This window comes from Epinephelus moara, chromosome 4 (assembly GCF_006386435.1).
Source record: "Epinephelus moara isolate mb chromosome 4, YSFRI_EMoa_1.0, whole genome shotgun sequence".
Lineage (NCBI taxonomy): Eukaryota > Metazoa > Chordata > Actinopteri > Perciformes > Serranidae > Epinephelus > Epinephelus moara.
The window spans coordinates 28,121,805-28,142,372 of record NC_065509.1 but is presented as its reverse complement, the minus strand read 5'-3'; the positions used below and the strand labels follow the sequence as shown (position 1 = coordinate 28,142,372).

Sequence of the window (20,568 nt, the reverse complement as noted above, 5' to 3'; positions counted from 1 at the left end):
ATTATCTTTACATTTGGACAGAATCACGAGTTTGCCTAAAGAAAAGAAAATACACAAAAAACAAAAATGTCAATTATAATAAAGTAACAGTAACTATAGTAACGAAGGACAGTTTCACTTTTTTTTTTAAATCTGCCTTTTTTGGTTTCAATATCAGTTCAAACAGTGACAGAGTGCTGGTGTAAAGGAGCCATGGATCAAGTTTTAATTCATCTATTTTTAATGCTCATGTGCTAAGTTTGGAGCTGCAAAACATGATGGCAGAGGGCACAGCAGGGTCAACCATGTGACACTCAGACAGACAGAAATATACAGTATTGCCCTTTCATCAGGCCTTTAGTAGTTTGCAGTTCAAATTTAGATACAATGCATTTTATGTATTCAAGTAAGACATTGCTCTTACAATAAAGTGCATTAACTTTGGTCACACAGTTTGACCATTATTCTCAGGGGCGGACGGGAGGGAAAAGCAGGACAGTAAACAAGCGATTGGTGTACAGTTTCATAACAGGGACAACAAGGCATTCATTTCCTATTAATGTCAATATAGCATTGGAGCAAAAACAGCACACAGACATAGTGTCGCTGTAAGAGGTCTAGAAGTAATCTCAAAGACACACACGGCTGTAACTTTAGCATAAGGACCTTAAACCTGTCTTCATACCCCTTCGTAAGCAAAGGAAGGAACCTACATAAGCCCCTGTCACACACGTACTGCAAACCTGATATTTTCGAGACATTACCCAAGAGAGCTGTATGTGAGAACACAAATGTCTTAATCAGTTGGCTCGGACAACAGGTGCCAAACAGACTTTATCCTGCCAGCTCCCTAGTGCAAAGTCTGTGTAATGTCCGACTGAGCCCATGTGTGAATGGAGCAGGTTATTATCCGTAGAATTTACAGCAAGTAGGCGTGTTGATGAGGGGTCTATCATGAAGACTGTGCGAAACTGGATGAAAACAGACATCAGAGGATGAAGAAAACAGCCACTTGCACAAAAATGGCAATGACAGTGTCTAACTGGAGAGATGACAAGATTTGGGAATCTGATGGTATGACTCTATGCTGAAAATAGACAGACAAATGCCACCCCTCAACTAAACCATAGGTGTATTTCCAGTGGGTGAGAACGCTTCTGACACAGACAACCCCCTGTTGTGTGCCACACATGTATACCTTTTAAACATTTGTTAAAAGGAAAGCCTCCACTGTACGCAGGAAGCCTAACTCAGCTGACGTGGCAGACACAATTTAACCACAGTGTCTCACAATGCCTGAGTGACAGGCTGTGCAATTCAATTATCTCCACACCAATCTGTGCATGCGGAGGAGAGAAGACAATGAAATGGTGAGGAAAGTCAAAAGGCTTTACACATTAGGCCCCAGTGTCAGGGTGGGGTCTGCTTTGCATGGTCTGATTTGTCCATAATGAGGCCACTGTGGATCCCTTTGTCTCATGCTATGACAATGAGGCCCTTCACATCCACAGAGGCTGAGGACGACAGGCAGGTTATGAGTAAGAAAGAGAGAAAGCCAGGCATGAGGGGCCACCAAGTGAGAACATCTGAGGCATCACTTAAGATTAGCAGTAACTAGGGTAGCATTTTGGCCATGTATGAACAAGTTTATATTATGAGTGACCACAAAAGGCCAGAGCACAGCTGGAGGAACAACATTTCCCTATGGTTAGCATCCTGCAGAAGTACTTTGACAGGCAAATGTAGCCGGATATGTGCATATAAATCAGAGTCTTTGGTGCCTGCTGAGTAATGTCACTTCGATGTAGGAAAGAATGCACTTGTAGTCACTACGCAAGACATCTGTATGCCTGGAAAAGGTGTCCATCTCTTCCAGTGATACCAGTAATTAAATTGTGCCCATCACTAAAACGTCTTTATGGTCTATCCATATTTTCCAAGTCAAATTAGATGACTTTCCCATGGAAATAAAACCACACTACTGCTGGTATTCGAAAGGCGTAACACGGTTTTACAAACACAGCACTATTCCCCAGTAACTTCAATATTCTGCATGATATTCTCTCTTTTGTTTTGACAATATAACTTATTTCTATAACCATGGTCCATACATCATATACTGACTTGAACGCGTCTATTATCACTCTGTAGTTTGACTATGGATAATAAAACAGATACCATCTGAAGCCACACAACAAGGTTACTCTCAATAAATGCAAACTGACTGACTGACTGACTGACAGACACAGGGCTGTAAAATAATTTAACACTATCCTTTTGACCACACAGTTGTATCGTAAATGAATGAATAAAATTCTCGAATTGAGATATCACTGTTGACAGTTACAATCAATATGTCATGAAATATGTCATGTTATAAAAGGGTTTTCTATACCCTCGCATCCAAAATGACTGGACCTACTGAATGAAACGTTATCAAATCATTGGCAACTTTCCCTGCCACTACAATACAAGCAAACAGACCACCTGATAACAATATCGGTCGGTCAGCTAGTGCATGCTTTGCCATTCAACACACATGTATGCTAAGTGTCTGCACTGGCATAGCAATATAAAAAAACAGTTTTAGGAGAGGACAAGGATGACATTCAAGAAAAATTCTCTGCTAAGAAAACTTTCACTTCAGATCATTACAGCATTTCTTTTTGTAAATGTCATATTAAATTCAAGTGTCTAATACCTGTAGACACTCTGACAAAGACTGGACAAATGATTTTTGGGATGAATGATTTTCAAGACAATTTTGAACCAAATCGAAGACAATTTGCAAAGTAGACTTTTGGAGATATCATTTATTTCCCTTGAAGAAGTAGGTTTTCTGTAGGAATATGGTTATTACAGTAAGTAAGGTCAATCTACTTTTTGCCAACAGGTAAGTGCAAGCATAAAGTAAAAAGTAATAAGTTCAGTCGTAGGTTTAAAGACTTGTAACATCACAAATGGTGGCTTTCACACAGAAGAGCTTGACTCATTTTGGTTCTGCAAACACCCTGCGCTGTGAGCCAGCAGTTTTAGCAACATTAACATGAAGAGGTCTTCTCACCAGTGAAGGGTCGAGGGCTCCATCAGCTGACACAGACGTGGTCATGCCGCTCTTCTGTCGGTCAATGCTGCGGCTGCGCACGGGTCCCCGCGGTGGGTGCAGGGGACTGGCAGAGGCTGAGCGAGGACACAGGTGACACTCTGGTAAAGGAAACAGTCATCGCAGGGCCAGAGGAGCACAACCAATAGGAGGCGTGATAAGCGGCCGAGTTGGGCAGCAAAGCAGCAAAAAGCCAAATGAATGAAAAGAGAGGGTGGATGGGAAAGAGAGAGGGGAAATGTGGGAGAGAAAGAGAGAATGGGGGAAGGGAGGGCAGATGATGGGTGAGAGAAATGCAGGACAGTGTTTTTGTGAGGGGACAAGAGCACAAAACAAAAGCGATTTGTTAGATGTAGCATTTTAGGCAGGCAATTAGCTTGATTTCTGAAGCTTTGATTGGGCTGGAGATTATAGGAAACATGAGGAGTAGAGAGCAACAATCTCACAAAACACCCAAAAAACTCAACAGGTGCCAAACCCTCTGGACAGATAAGGAACAAACCTGAACACCAAGCACCACAGCACAGTACAGCACAGCACAAACTACACAAAACCTACCACCAACACAGTACAATGAACACTGACACTGCAAACACATACCACACAGATTTATTAGCACACTAAACACACAGTGAATGTTGATAGTGTCATTTGTTGCGTTCAGTTGTTAACTAAAAAATGAGAGTAATGAGCGATCTTTTAATTCTTCCTGCGATCATACTTCAACTCTCCAGACATTGAATACAACATATGCTGTGGCTCCAGGATTGTGACAGGCCCAGTCACAATAATTACATTATCATGTTATTGAGGTCAGCAAAAGTGATCTAGGCCATGTCCATATATTAATGTCCTTGTATTTATATTTGTGTTTGTTCACATAAGAATATAACATTTTGGCCAACATGATGCCAGACTAAACAGCAGGGTTTTCCCAACTGTTTTAAGACTTGCATACAGCACCTAAGCATTTTTTTTCACAGCACCTAAGCTGAACGAACACCTAAAAACTAGGCTAAGACACTACCTTTTGCTGTCATTTCAAGCCCAATGCTTCTCTACTCTCGTCTGCTCTTTGTATCAGTTTCACACACCCATTCCGGTGTCTCAATATTTTTAAGAGTTAAAAGTTCATTGCTCTTTGTAAGGGTGTACTTGCATTATTGTGTTATTATATTATCACTGGCAAAAAATGATCTAAAAATGACAATAATATCATTTATCACAGTCATTTCTGGGACAAAATATCCAACAAAAATAGTTACAGGCCTATCCATGACAAAGCCATCTCTAGCACAAGCATTGCCTTACAGTTTCCCAAGAGTTTAACACACAAATAAATCTCAGCTGTGTATAAATGGGACCAACTGACCTTAAGTGCTGATAATACGGTGCTCAGTAACTAAAACTGTCTTCACCAGAGAGTTAAAGTGTCACCTGGGCACGGAGCGTAAAGACTGTTGTCCACTGTGAGTTTGCTGTGTCAGACTGAGGGATTAGTCATGATAATCTCGAGACCTGGAGAACTCTCGCTGCCACGGCCTGCACACAAATGTGTTCTGTAATTCATTCCGACTGCTCACTGAGCAGCTATGACTGTGAAATTTACTCTGCCACGAGCTATCGCTGCTGCTACTGCTGCTGCTGCTAATGCAGTTGTGTCATGTTTCTACTGGGGCCATATTTAGCCAAGATCTATAGCTGCTAATGGGTTTGTAATGGCCGATCAATAAACAACACAACCTAAAACCCACACGGGGAATACAGCTGCAGCTTTGGAGAGTCAGGGCTTTACAGTATGGTTCTTTCCATCTTTAAAAAAATGCAGTGTTCATCATAAGATTTGAAACAGGCTGTCTGGGCCTACTTGTATGTATAACCTCAACTGCTACCTTGTGTACTGTAGATCAGTCCCATCACAGTGTAACACAGAAGCAGTTCACTTGAAATTTAAGGCATGCAATTCATCCGGTGAGACACAAAAAACAAGCCAGATGGCTTCAGAGCATATTTTACTCCAAAATGCCAGCCCAAAATTTAGTGCCAGAGTGGAGACATACTTAAATTGATTGGTATTACTTCAAGCCCATATAATTTATGGAAGTGCCAGTGATTTCTCTTTCAGCAACGTGTAATGTAGTCCCCGGCACTCTATCCTTACTATGAGAACACATGCAACAGCCCAACAGCTTCATTCTGACGTAACAAGAACCAACAGGTAAGCAGCTTAGAGCAAATCTCCCAGCATGGACCCTGAGGCTCCTCAGATGCAGAGAAATACTCCCAGCCAAGCCGGCCCTGCTCAGCTCAGCTCAGCTCAGCTCAGCACACAACAGCCAATTGTGTCAGATCTGAGAGTGCATGTGAGCTGTACCCATGTGTATCAATATTTACAGAGTAACTATGCTCTCTCACATGAGTGTGCTTTGCTGCAAATGATTACTGTACATATATAGCATAAACAGCTGATCATTACAATAGTGGCTTTTAGACTCGGGAAGCTGTGCAGCGACTTCTGTAAATCCACCATCACTGCCATGAGGCCACCTATTTCGTTGTGAGGATTGTTCCAAAAGCATGAGGGTCTGCAGCAGGGCACTGGGATGTGAGCTCAGATCTAGTGAGGTGATACTGCAAGTGAGTGTGATGACTTTCTACTGATAAAATGAGGATGAGTAGGGAGGTCTGGGGTCTCTTTCTAGCCATCCTTCCTCTTTGTTTGGGTCTCCTGGGTTACCTGGAGCATTTGTTCCTTCAGCGGACAGGGCGGCGGCGCTCTTGCTCCTAGCTAGTGAGGCCTGGGTGGGGGTGAGCAGGCGACTAAGGACCCCTCCGTCCACAGTGCCGGCCGGTGGCCTGCGAGCTACATGGCCGAAAAATCACCCGAAAAACAGAGTGGGAGAAAAAAGAAGCCAAGAAGGAAAGAGTGGATGAGAATGGGGGGTGAAGGCAAAAGGGGGGAAGAGGGGGAGGGTCAATGAAATTTGGAAAGGTCACCATGTGATTTAACCAACAAGAGAGAATCAACATAAACAACCAAAGGTTATGTCTCAATAGTCTTACATGGCTCCTCATCAGCTGTCTTTGTCCTATTAACTTTCAGTCATATTCAACAAAATGAGCATCGTCAATGAGACAGTAACGAGAGCGTGCCATGGAAGAGTGCTGAGACAGACCAAAGACTGATTGTCTGGTAACTGAAGATCAGTTAAAACAGTAGTAGACAATGAGGTCAAATCAATGGTCCCTTGAGGTGGAGGGAGGTGTGCTGATGGGAAAAAATAATCCATTAGTGAACTTCAAAGTCAGCAGAGGAACACTACTGGGTAGGAAGATGAGAAGTGAAACAAAACCTAAAAGTGACAGGTAAGGGTGCCCCGACTGATCGGCCACCAATCGCCATCAGCCGATATTCATTCTAAATGGATTAGAGACGAGAGACAGAGCACGTGTTGCAAAACGCAGATGTCCCTTATACGCATTGGTGTATGTTTGTGCGTGAGTGTCCGCCGTCGTTGCGTCAGTTATATGCTATCAAACAATAACAACAAAGTGTGTTTCATCATATAATAGTACGATAAAAATGTATGTGAAATAAGTATCACTAAAATGACAATATAAATTATATTGGCTAGCATGTTGTATCAGTGTCGGAGATGGCGGAGTCTGTCAGTGAGTGAAATCACTCTGAACATACGTGCTAGTTGGACATTGGCAGTAGTCTCTGCAGTGTGTTCCTGCACAACTTTTTGGCCCAGGCACAGGTAATGTCAGTTGACGCAATAATCGGCCTTTGTCTCCACTAGCTCTTTGATTCCAGTGTCGTGTGTCTGGGCCTTAACAGAGAAAGAGTGAAATATGTTGCGCATGTTGCCTGCTAATAAAGAACGGCTGCCAATTCATATTTTCTCTTCTTAATTTTAATACTAAATAAACAATGTTAAGAATGGTCAAATAAATAAATAATGCGACACAATAAATAGGCGGCTTCAAATAGACCCTGTGATCAATGGATACTGCTTCCAGCAGTCGGTGTCTGGCCCAAAAAATCCATTCAGATCGGAGCACCCTTTGTGATAGGGCAAGTGACTGTGACCAGGCAACAGTTCTTTAGCTTCTGCTGTGCACAATTTTCTATGGTTAATAAAGAAGGTGCCAAATTGAATTAAAATAAGGAGGCTGCTACAGTGGTTAGTGCTGAACAAGTAACTTATTATGAGAGCACTATGTACGAGGGACACTGATTTCACAGCAGAAACAAAGAGCTCTTGCTTCCATGGAATGAAAGATTTAACAATCCCCATTTACACCATTGTTGCTACCTCAGCTACAGAGCAGAAATCATACCAGAGGAAGAGTTTAAGTGTTTACCGGTTGATTTAGCCACATGTCCCTCAATTCTAGCTCTTCAAAAGGAGAGCACAGAGTCACACACTTCCCTTTGGAGCCCCTGACTGAGAAGACATCTGTTGCAGACAGACTTGTTTGTTAGCTGTTAAGTGCTAGCCCCTGGAGCACGGCAGCAGCATGGCTCGCTGCTCAGCACCCAGGTATTAAGAATCTTGGTTATTAGACTGAGATATGGTTTTAGTTATGAAGAAATGGTGCATGTGTGAGCTTCGTTTTGGCAGAGGTACTGAGTCAGTATGACTGATGGTAGTTGTGTTGTATTATCTGTTTAGGCTGACCACACAGAACAAACATTTAAATACAAAAACAGGAACATTTCACATCAGATCATCTGCACAAATACTGACATGGCTATAGGACAAACAAAAGCATTGGTGGTTAATGACAAAACACAGACTGCAGTGAGCTGTTGTGGTCATTTGTGTACTCTGGGGGTGCTACGGTGGGATGGCACTGACACACACCACACTGAAGCACGAGCCCAACGATTTAAATCCAGCTATGACGTCATCTTGGAGGGAGAAAACAATAAACACTTTGTGACAACAAAACAATGCACTGTGTTAGCGCAGACGCAGCATACAACAAAGCCATTCCTGGGTTGTCACTTGGATAGAAAACAACACATAAAGGTTAAAACAAGTCAAGCTGTCAGTCAGAAACATGGCACAGGACAGGATCTAGTGGGGTTAAGACGGCAGAAGGGTTACGGCACACATGGAACGAGCACAGTGTTCCCAGTAAATCAGAGACACAACAGTTTAGAGAGGCTTAGCAGCTGCCTGGGGGTAATTCGGCAGTCTGCGAGAAAGACTTAATAGAAGAGAACAGAGCCAGAAGGAGGGAACACGTATAACGAAGAGCTGGCCATATTAAAGACCCATATAGCTGCTGACACTGAAATAAGCCAAGTGAGAGTGTTATCCCCCAAACCGACAGAATCGATAAGGCTTTAAAAACCGAGCAAATTCAGAATTAGCAAGCTGTTAACATCATAGCAACATGCTTGTTATTCAAAAAAGGGAGGCCTGAGTGATGCAGATAGGGGCATGAGGAAAAAAAAAGATTGTCGATTGTTCATGCTTGCCACCTTGATCGTCCGTTGTCCCCTTATCAGGCTTGGCAGGGGTCTGTGCTCTGCCCACACTTACTCGAGTGAGGGAGGAACTTCTCTTCTTGACGGAACGGCCTACGGACATGAGAGTGGAGTTATAGCCAAGCAGCACTGGGAAGGCGTCAACAAGGAATCCCCAAAGACACACTGCAAGTCATGTGCACTTCATTTGGCCTTATGTGAGTCACCAGGCTCGGGCAGACAGCAGCTGATGTCCAAGTTTAATAGATAATGCGTAAGTACACAGAGGAGAGTTGTAACTGCCCCATCTGATGATAATTTGGGACATAGTCCAGATCCTCTGTTGTAGTATTAATAACTGTGAGTGTTTAAACCATCAGCTTGCTGTGTGGCTGTCATAGCTCTGAACTGTGCACTATACACCATCTTTGTTATAAAAGTATAGTGTAGGATGGAGAGGGGATCTTTTGCACCTGTCTGTTCCACCTGAAGCTTTTTGCCGTCTTCCTTACTGGCCTGAGCAGCGTTACCATTGTTAGGCAACCGGTTACAAGAAGAACTCCTCGGCTTAGCACCTGAGAGACAGTGATGAAACACCCAATGGTAAATTTACACAGCGCTCTCTTGTGAATGGCACAAAGTCTCTCTCAGACTTTCTTAGAATATATTCAAAGGCCTAGGAAAAGGAAAAGAATACATATTAAACACACTGAGAGGTATAGAGAAATTGATCTGAATGATGAAATGGCACTGGCAACCCATAGAAACTGTGGAGAAATACAAATCAATTGATTGTGTTGATTATTTTTTCAGAAGAAATCAAATATACTTATGAATCAAAATATGCTTACGAATATTGTGACAGGCTCATGTGACCCCTTCTGATTCTGACAGTTTGATTCAGTGCTTCATAGGAGCTGCATAGTGAATGGACTGAGAAGCCATGCTACGTTATCATTAGCTGGAACCAGAGACAGAGAGCTAAAGCAATTGTTACCAGTCTGTCAGTGCTCCAGCGAACCTGTGTGTAAAACCCTGGATATGGAGAGCACAGGGGTCAGAGTTCACGTCAGGCTTAAGAGTTGGAAGAGAAAGTGGGTCTGTGCCAGATTATCTACAGTTTGTCACCTGGTAGATTTCAACACATGAATTATCACAGATTTACATTTACCTGGGTTATAACACTGTTTGAGACATATTATGTTGATTGAGACACAGCACAGGAATGCAAGGACGGGATGCCAGGAGGCAGGGAGGGAGGGAGGGACGGGGGAGAAGGAGCAAATGGGGGGGGTGGAGGGAGGGAAGAGAGGAGACTTACTTTTGTCGGGAGATTTGATAAGGGTGGCAGAGGAGGAGGATAGGCGTTTGCTGATGCCAGCCTCAGACGGCTGTTTCAGGTTCATGGTGGATGTGGAGCGCTTGTCCACTAGGAGGGAGGAGGAGAGACAGACATGGGAGGCGGGGTTTACACTAGAGGTTGGCTGACGGAGGAGGGCATTTGGGTGCACACGAGGGAGTACAAGGTTCTGCAAGATCCTAACACCCCTAGTATACTAAATGTGATGTGCTGCTTCATTGATATACCTAAAACCAAACTACATAAGATCTATATATGCTGATATATTATCCCATTAACCCATTGATCTAATGTGCTACTGACGCAGTGCACATTTAGTGATGCATACATGATATACAGCATGAATTTGCTGGTAAATATCATGGTAAATAATGTACATTTTAAACAAACCATAACAGTTGTTGTGGTTTCAGAGCTGGGCATGGTGGTAAATAACAGATGTTTCTATTTGACCACTCTGAAGAGGAGGGCATCATCAGCTTTACATGACCCGTGCCAGAGAATCCAGTTGTGATATTAGTGCCTTGGGCTTCCATGCAAAGTAGCCCATGTGACCTGGAAGTGCTTGACAGTGTGAGTGAGTGAAAAACCTAGAGCTACACCTCCAGCTATTCTCCCAGCACAAGGCGCATTCAGAACACAGGGCCCATACACATAACTGTTAGTGAAAAGCTGCCAGTTAGACTGCAGGTGGGGTTGATGGGAAGCACAGAGGGTAACCAAGCTATCTCAGGTGACAGTGCCAGTCCATGCAGTGTTGCTACATCAGTGAGCAAATTATCAACAAACAAAACCTTGTCGACTCCTTGGTGGCTTTTCTGGTGAGGCAGGGGAGATAACTATAGTTACTGGAGATGAGGCGCTGGCATCAGAGTCTCCTGAGGGAAAAGACAGCTCTCAGAGAGGAGCAATAAAATACAAGATATTGAGGGACATCTTTCATTTTGGGAGAGAAAGAAGAGGCGAAACTTGGCTGTTAGCCATCAGCCTCTGGTTTACACCTAGGGCCTAAAGCAATAAATACTCTGGCTTAAGTATTTACTATTGTGGCACCAAAGAGTCATCAGTTGGTGGCCTTACAAATTAAACACAATGTAATTTAAATGACACGTGTATTTGAAAGTTTCTTATGTTCTGCAGATATCTGCAGATCATTGTGGTTTATTACTAAAGTGTTAGTTGTTAAGAAGTCAAGTAATATCACATGCATGTCGTGTTGTGAGAGTGAGAGCGTGACAGATTACAGTTCATCAGACCTCATTAAATAAATTGGATTTTATGAGTTTGCTTTCCTGCTAACAGAACAGGGTTTGCATTATTGCTGACAGCTAACAATACTGATATTATTTTCAACTTAAACTAAATTTGGTTGTTGAAAGCTCTCCACTTTAACAGTCTGGAAGCAAACCTCAACATTGCTGGTAGGTTCAGACTGGAAATTGTTAAGTTGACAAGCTTAACAAGCAAAATTCTGTTATGCATTAATGCACGACTGATAACAAGGCTGAGTTATTAAAGCTGCCCCTAAAATGACAGAGATGCAGTTCAACAAAAATGTGTGTATATGGCAGCAGAAGTTAATCTCGTGCGAATCGCTTCAGTCTTTTGCAACTTGATTTTAGCATTTTTAACCACAAAAACATAGAGAGGACTGCAACTACCTCTGAATAACCACATTTGACTGAGTGTCATGTGTATCAATACCAGCTTGAGAGCACTTCTACCACAAAACAACGAAGAGTATCACTGGCATTATCATCAGTTGCTGGCAAAAAAATATAACTTTAAAATGCTTTCATGTACGTGGTGGCTTGATTTCATGCCAACTGTGGTGAAATATGATCACATTGTGAACTTGACCACATTCATGTCTTGTTTTAAAGAATTGTATCTTATCTGGCTCTTCGCTGCACCAGTGGATGATGAAAGTCAAATTGAACAGAGAAGCAGGAAGGAAAGGGTGCACTTTTAAGGTGAGAGAAGGGCCTCTACCTGTCCGTCCATCTGAGTCTGTGGACAGTCCTCCCCAGGACCATCTTTTCTGCCTCTGCTCCAGTCGCTGACTACGCTCCAGTGTTCGACGCATCACCGCCTCATAGTGCTCCTGCAGAATTACAGGAGCAGAGGAAAAGAAATATGCAAGTCATTTAAAACAAAGCAACATTCATCCCTAAACCAAAAGCAGAGAGGACAAGACTTGATGATTTCATAACCATTCTACAATGAATGAATAACTGTAGTGTTATCCCCTGAACACTGCCCTTATTCAAAATGTTCTTACTCTCCTTTTAAAAAAATGCATTAAGGAAACACTAAAACTTGAATTTTAATTATTTTAATTACAAGAGTGAAATCAACTGAGCATTAGCAAGCAATGCTCTGATGCTCTCAGGATTACACCCATGCTGCAGCTACCTTTTCCTCTTCCTGTTTCTGCTTCCTCTTCTCCTCCACAGCCAATCGTTTCTGCTCCTCCTTCTTTCGCTGCTCTTCAACCTTTTTCTGACGCTCCTCCATCTGACGCTCCACCTGCATCTTGGCCTTGCGCTCCCGCTCCATGATCTGAGAGTCTCGCAAAGCTGCCCGCACATACAGCATGTGCAAGCACGCAGGAGAAAAAAGTCACTCATTAGTGTGTTGTCTTTGGCTGAAATAATTTCACACAGAAACTAGGATCGCCCTCTCACCCTGTTGTCTCTCTGCCTCCTCTCGCCTCTCTTTTGCCACTCGCAGTCGGTCGTCTATTCTAAGTGCGGCACCGTCGATGACTGCATACATGTACATGTGTTTATGTGGTTAAAAGGTAAAACATATGCAGCAATACATATTCGGAGAACACAGGAGGAGGATTACAATGCAGCATAGTGGTACAAAAGCTTTGCATCAGGCAGGCAAGATATATGCATGCGAGTGTTAGTAATGAGCTTTGTCAACTGTTACAGTAATAAGATGATGACTCAGGTTTACCTGCAGTGAAGCTACACTGACAGGGTGGTGGGAGTGGATTATGTTGCATCTAATGGTTCAGATTATGGAAGACAATAGAACGGTGACAGGGCAGTATCTGTGGGAACCAATCTGTTTCTGTGTCAAGGTGTGGTGTCATTTACCTGGCCTACTCCCCTGAGGTTTAGCTGATGTGTTGGTTGTAGGTCCTGTAGGGCTGTTCCCTGACAGGCTGCGCCGTTCCTCGGCTTGTGCCTGTGCAGCTGCAGCTGAAAACACACAGACACCCACAGTTTACACACAGAGAATGATAGTCACATCATGTCAGAGCAAGCATATTAAATAATATCTAGGAAACTGTTTGCTTGGGGTACTCTGAACCAATCAAGTTCAAATCAGCCGTTTTTCTCTGTGCTTTGTTTTCCATAGGAATGCCAGTTCTAGAGAGATCCAACGGATTTGACGCTACAGAACAATCCAGCTATTCAGCCATCTGACATAACCCCCCGCTCATGGTCAACCCTGTAGCCAGCCATACACTGCTTTCTGTGACAAGCTCTGAGGGCATGGGCTGCTGTGAGAAACATGGCTGGAATCAAACCCTCGTGAGCTTCCTGGTATACAGCTGATACGCCCAGAGGTGCACACTGCTTCAACACCATTCCAATTATTAAATAAAATCAATATTCGACAGATTTCAGGTCATCCTGTGCTTGCAGTAAGCTGTTTTGTTTCTGGACTATTTTCTTTGAGGATATGATTTGTAGCACCACAGAGAGAAAACGTCAGACTGCATGATGCAATGCATTTTGTTGTCATACCATGAGTCAGGGGTCAGGGGTCGGCTGGGGTTGCACACATGCTTTTAAGGGAGCAAATACATCAACTATCCCACCAGGTATACCACAGGATCATTAGCACTTTCTTGAGCCAGAGAATTATGCTTAGGAGATACAGGGGCAGGAAGGAAGGAAACAGCAAGGACGTGATCAAGCTTTATGCGCCCTGCTATCAGCCCTTTCTCCTTCTGTGTCGGTGTGTATTCAGCATTACAGAACTGCTGACAAAGTGGCAGGACGATGGTCAGTCATGTGATATTCACATTACCAATGAACACTCCCAACTGTGCTCTGATTCTGAAAGTCTCTCACTGTCTCCATCACTGACATAGCGTTACATAACATAAAATCCTACTGTTGCCATAACCATCAAAGGAATAATTGTGATTTGCACATAGTTAATTAAACTTTCTAGCAAAATTACTGTTATTGTGATCACGTTACTGAATCAACTGAATGAATGGACATCAAATCATAGGTCATCGATAACACAAGGTGGAAAAGGACTCTAAAGATTAGATCTGCCTGTCAAAATGAAACCTCTCACTGATTTGCCAGATGTTGTGTCACAGAACAGCAAATCCAGTGTTGATCAAATGAACTTATAGCACTAAAATGCTACTTCCCTAATCTTTCTGAGGGGAGACAAGATAAGAAATGCCTCATTGCCTGTGGCATGATATGCCAAGTCACCATCATGTGCAACCTCCAAGCAGTAGATAACTACACTAACAACGACTACTGTAGTTTTGTTCTTCTCTCCTAAATTCCTGCTCTTTATTCCCACAAAGTAGCCCCACAGTTTTTTCAAATTCTCTGTAATACTGCCACCTCTCCCACCCAAATCTGGAAAAGTCTTTACAGATAAGGCTAATGCAACCACAGATTTTCTGCTACTTCACAATAAATACTTTCAACCAGCGAATCACTGGAAGGCTGCTTTATGAAACAGCTATAGAAAGTGAAGCCTTATAGACATTTGTTTTCAAAAAAAGCAGCCGCAGTGAGTTAAAATGGTTACAGGAAGGAGCTTACTGGACGTCATCAAAGTCAAACATCTTTCAGAGTTGTATGGAAAACATTCACGCTGTGCAGACCACAGGCACCAATCGCTGTTTGTCCTATTTGTATGGAAATTGACTCTACACTATGCTACCTAACTCTCTGGAAAGCAGAGCGGACGACACAAACAAATTGAGAGATAACATTAGTTCACTAATAGGAATATACCAATTTGCGCCCTTGAACCACAGGAAGATTTATTAGTGCAGCCAAGAAAATATAAGAAACAAAAGGGCATCTAGACAGACCATATGAGACTGATTACTAACTCTCACAGAGATTCTGAGCAATCTGAAGTAGCTGTAACAAACCAGATATCAGGGTTACCAGGAGCTGGACGGAGCAAAGAGAGCTGACAGGGTAAGTAGTCATGCACTCATTATCTGTATTCTGCAGCAGCATCGATGCTCTCCATTCAAAGAAGCTTATAAGGGTCAAAGTCTGCAGCTAATGCCCAGTGGAAGTGTACTGGTCACTTCACTCCAGTCTTCAACCCCGCTGGTGAGTCGGCTAAATGATGCGTTGATTAAAAAAATGCATGTGATCTGACTGCACATTTAACAGCCTTGTCAATACAAAAGAGTACAGTGACTCAGCAATTCTGTGCCATAAAATTGTATATGTATGTATGTATGTATGTATGAATCATACAATCCCACAAAGAATACACTGACCTCAAAGCAAATACTTCATTTAGCAGGTAACCAGAGTATCACTGTATTTTAAGGTTAGGTAACATATGGACTTTTGGGACACTGATGGAACTGCTATTACCTCTCTGACAACACAAACATTCTCCTTTTCTCAAGAGAACAGACAGGAAAAACAGACGGGCACTGTGGGAGGAAGAAGCTGATCTATATTCAGGGAAAAGGCAATCTAGTTCTAGGGCATGACTGTATCACAAATCCAAAGTCAAAACATATTGATCTCTCCAGAAAAAAAGATGCTAAGCAATTGAAATTTGATGGCTGAGCAATCGATTGTGCCGATCATGTAACTGAAATGTTAAATATAACCCAGATTCTTTGTTCCACATCAAATCTCAGTCTTTTCCTGTTTCTCTCCACCTTAAAAGGCAAAAAAGATGCAATGAATAAATGCTGAGCACTCTGTTGCTAAGTGATACACGCAGCCGCTCAGGATGGAGGAGCTCCTCAACCATGCTTAGGTCTGTATCAGGGTAGACATGGACTCTGAAATGAGATGATTCATAGCTAAATAAAAAGAGCAGAGCAGCAAAGCTTTTAAGGCATCTTTATCAGACTATATGTCAAATTATAAGCAACAAATACTTTACATTTTGGTGGAACATCATACAGTATGTCAACAATGATATATTGGGAACGACATCATATAGAGATGTTCTGATGCCTTTTTTTCCTTCCTGATACCAATGCCAACTTGCGAATCGGCCAATACCAAATACTGATCCCATACCATTGTATTTAAAAAGAAATGTTGACGGCTATTTACTTGTTGTTGATAGACTTGTTGACATATTGGCGTCATATTGTTAGGCACTGCAACAACTAGCATGGCTCAAAGCAAAGTTATTACCAACTCTGAAGTGGTTCCACCCCCCCACCCCCCAATCACACCAATCAAATGAGCCCCTCTCCTCGCCCTTAAATGCGCCGCGCGAAGGCGTAATGAGAGTTTACTCAATTCGCCATGGCAGAAGAGAGCAGCAGCGTCAGACAGCCAAACTTCTCCCAGGAGGAAACTGATGTTTTGATCCGGGAGGTCCAAGCTCGCAGTGTCCGAATATACGGAACTGCGAGCAGACCTCCACGGGCTGATGATGCAAAGGTAGCCTGGGAGGAGGTCACCACAATTGTAAATCAATGTTGCGTTTCTCTCGTGCGCGCGCGCTCTCTCTTTCTCTCTCGCAGTCTCACTCTGTTTCTTTTCTTTTGACTTTTCTAAGATGACAGATGCTGAATATATACTCCCTATCTGATGCTGTGGCTGTTTGTGGTTGGCTGAGAGGGATGTGAACTCATTAGTTTGCAGCTGTGTTAATCAAATCAGGTTGGGTTTCCATTACGCGTGCCAAACGTGCCAAACGGTGCCAATCCCCTTTGATCTGACATCAGATGTGACGGGACAGTCGATATAGAGATACATTTATGTGCTGATTGCAGATAGTTGCATTGAATAGTGGTTTTTTGGGTATTTATTGCATCGTTAATGTGCCTGATATTCTGGAAACCTGCCTGTGAGGTTTTGGTGACGTGTGCGCACTGTCCGCCGGTCAGCCAAACTTCGGCTTACACCGGCTGCGCTCCCCCTGCGCTGACAGTAGACCTGGTTTCAGCTGGCGAGCTTTTAGCGCACCTTCGGCGAAGCCTTTTGGCACGAAACTGTCACTGCGCCAAGCTGGATCTGTCGACACCTCCCCCTGCTGCCCCACCACACCCATCTCAGCGCACCTCGGTCTGCCAAACTACCAAACTGAGCGCGCCTCGGGTTGCGCTGCTCGAAACTAGCACTGCGCGGGGTTCGCCACCCTGCGCTGCGCCGGGAAACTAGAGCCCTTTGACTTATTCCCACGCTGCCGACAGTGGGACTTATATTCATTGTGCCGACAGTGGCTTGGAAAACCGCCCATAACCGTGTCACACGGGGAAGAGGGAAGAGGAAAGGCAGCTGGAGTTCCTCCAACATTTGCGGTTAGATTATCATATATTTTTATTGACAAAAATATAGGCTGCTTCGGCTGATTTTTTTTTTATGCGCACATGTGCCCCTAAATATTTTTTACAGTTCGCACACGCGTATTTTTAGTCGAGTGAAATGCTCGCACTGTCGAGCGCTGGATCTGACAGCCTGAGCACATCGGCACAAAACGCGCCGGCGTTCGAGATATTATTTATATCATGAGAAGTCAATACTTTCGGCAGCCTAAATCTTTTATTTAGAAACTATGGCGGGTCAAATTAAACTATGGCGGGCCACCATAGTTTCGTTAATTAATGGGAAACACTGCTCTTAAATTAATAATATTTTTTGTATTACTTTGTCATATCATCAAGAATATCGTTATCACAAAAACACCATGAAATATTGTGATATTATTTTATGGCCACATCGTCCAATCCCTAACAGCTGTTAATTTTTTATTTATTTTTTGGCCTGTGTTAGAATTTGCAAAACTTGTTTAACCCCTCCAAACTAAAGCCTTGCATACTGTGCAGTTGGGACTTTCAGTGTAAAATATTGCCATATTTCTGACATTTTGCTAACACCTAACATTACACTATTTAGCGGAAATCAATTCTTCTTCGCCGCTCTACAACAGTAGTTGCTGGTGACTGCACAGTGCAACTTACTGTGTAGGCTACAGAGCTGAGAGGGAGAACTGATTTAAAGAAATACTGCCATTTTAAAAGGATGTTAAATTACTTTGAAGTTTATTAACAAATCATATGGTATTTGATCGATGCATAGACTTGCTTACTCGCCAATACCCAATTTCAGCATTTCAATCTGAGGCATTTCCGATACTGGTATTGGCACAACTCTAATAATTAGTAAATTTAGGATGAAATCTACACAGCATTAACTTGCAAAAACTCCTGTAAACAATTTAGTTGAGAACACAGCTATTCAGTTTCAACAGTATGACCGTCTCTCACAACATGACAAGCTTTAGACTTCATTCTGCATTCTCTGGTCTTAAGAGGGAAGTAAAAGCAGACAGAAAAGCAAAGCGGCTGAGTAAGTAACAACTGTTAAACTAAAATCATGCAGACTGTTTCTTTAGGAGCACGACTATTTATTGTAAAGTTGTATTATGTAACTTAATAAGCCTTTCTGTCACAACCACAGTGGATTTACCTACACACTGAACTAACTGTTTAAAATAAGTGCAAAATAAGCCCAAGTCAGAAACAGCATTTTGGAATAAAATGAATTCACTCTCTACTGAGACACACACACACATGTCTGTGATGATTAATGTGCTTCAATGAGGCCAAAGAGATGCTGTTTTCCCAACAAGCCTCAAGAGAGCCAGATGTGCTCATGGAAATGAGAAGAGCCAATCAGACGAGCTGTCTCTCATCACTCCATCACTATGGAGATTTGCACACATTAACATTCATCACTGCTGCTGCTGCATCGACCGACTCGGCCAAACATTTCAATAGGTCAGCGAGACAAAACCACTAGTAATTAACCTGGCTTATAATTAAACACCAGACTGATCGATGGCATTATCGAAGCTACATAATCAATTGTTTAGGTAAATATAGGCAGTGCTGTGGGGCAACAGTTTAGATTTAAAGATCTAGTCTGCGGTGGACGGACTGAGCTACTTCCACTTTATCATCATGTGTTCATCAAAAATAGTCAGCATGTAGTTGAGTGTATTCTAGTCTGGGATTAATCCAGCTGGTTACATATAAATTGATTATATACAGATTAATACATCATCTTGAAGTTGTAGGTAGTCGATGCTGCTCAAAAAAACTGGAAAAATATTCAGTGCAGCATACATACACATTGATTTGATGTGGTCCAACCTCCAGGCTGATGACTTATTATGACAGCAGTAAAGACCACCCGGGGGGCTGGAGATGACCCGACACTGCAGGCCAGAAAAAAAACGCTAACAGGAAACAGGCCAGCCTGCCTTACATCATAACACTTCTAGCCAAATGCTTATGCTGATCAAATGCTCGTTCTCTAATTAACAAGCAGGATCTATAGGCATTACTGTTACCGAGACAATGTTGGTAAAGCAGGGAAGTAAAGAGTGGGTAAGTGCTCTGTTTTTTTCCCTCCTTCAAACTGCAGCCTTTAATGAGCCCTGTTGCATGGTACAATTAAGAAGCTTGCTGCACAGGAAGTGTCTGTGTTGTATAATGCAGGCTGAGCAGCCATTTGCCACTGAGTACTCAAAGCATGTCGGGATTTTTACCCCCAACCAAACACTGTAACAGGTTAATTCACAACCTAAACCAGCAATTAGATCCTCTTATTTGGTTACTTTTGTCCACAAAAAGTTAAACCACCTTGTGTGGCACTCTCCTTCAACAAAAACATCAACCTTCTTGGCCACACAGAGCTTCCCATCGCTGGCTCAAGATTCCAGGTCCTCAGATAACACCGCTGATGCACGCTCACACACATGCACACACCCACGCATGCACATACAAACACACTAGATCTTCTATGGGATTACTCGAGACTTGGTCATGCAAAGGTAAGCCTTGGCTATTTGCAGTACTGGCAGGATAATGATGACACATCCCAGTTTCCTAGGGAGTTCTTCCAGGTGGACCATATTCTCTTGTGGTGATTGACATTAGAAGGATCTGATCATATCAGTATGCATTATCAATACAGCTTTTGCTTGACTTTATTATCCTAAAACAGAGTACTTTCAGTGCAGGTTAAGTTAGGTTTCTAAGCAATCTCTGTCAAGTAAACATTTGGTCAACTCTTTCTAAAAATGGCAGACACTACAGACATATCCCAAACATTTAAATTTTACAAAAGATGTCAATAAATTACAAGTATTCTGGAATTACTAGTTACATACCGAAAAGGAGACTGTAATTAGAATTTATTTGACTGTAACACCTATGATTATCTGGTTTACAGGCCTTAACAAACCAAAACAAGTTAGGACAAAAAGTGCCGAACATCCAACAATGTAAGGCAAATACTGTTTCCTGTTACGCCCCAATCCACGCAGCTCATCTTTTTGTTGTCTTTACCTTAAGTACGACATCAAACTATGACACCCTGTCTCATAGCTAATGTGCGTTCCAGTGTAACATAG

At 42.6% G+C, this 20,568-nt stretch overlaps 1 protein-coding gene across 10 annotated transcripts in view; it reads right to left on the bottom strand.

Annotated features, from left to right (window-relative positions):
* map7d3 (MAP7 domain containing 3) overlaps nt 1–20,568 on the bottom strand; it is a 33,656-nt gene that overhangs the window by 10,842 nt on the left and 2,246 nt on the right. The window contains exons 2-11 of one of the 10 annotated variants that reach the window (XM_050042708.1): nt 13,038–13,142; nt 12,615–12,695; nt 12,343–12,506; nt 11,920–12,031; nt 10,722–10,805; nt 9,889–9,996; nt 9,041–9,142; nt 8,583–8,681; nt 5,820–5,945; nt 3,044–3,183 (exon numbers count right to left, since the gene is read on the bottom strand). In XM_050042708.1, coding sequence (XP_049898665.1) covers nt 3,044–3,183; nt 5,820–5,945; nt 8,583–8,681; nt 9,041–9,142; nt 9,889–9,996; nt 10,722–10,805; nt 11,920–12,031; nt 12,343–12,506; nt 12,615–12,695; nt 13,038–13,142 — 1,121 coding nt within the window. The remainder of the gene's footprint in view (nt 1–3,043; nt 3,184–5,819; nt 5,946–8,582; nt 8,682–9,040; nt 9,143–9,888; nt 9,997–10,721; nt 10,806–11,919; nt 12,032–12,342; nt 12,507–12,614; nt 12,696–13,037; nt 13,143–20,568) is intronic. The other 9 variants (XM_050042709.1, XM_050042713.1, XM_050042714.1 and 6 more) reach the window with 9 other exon arrangements.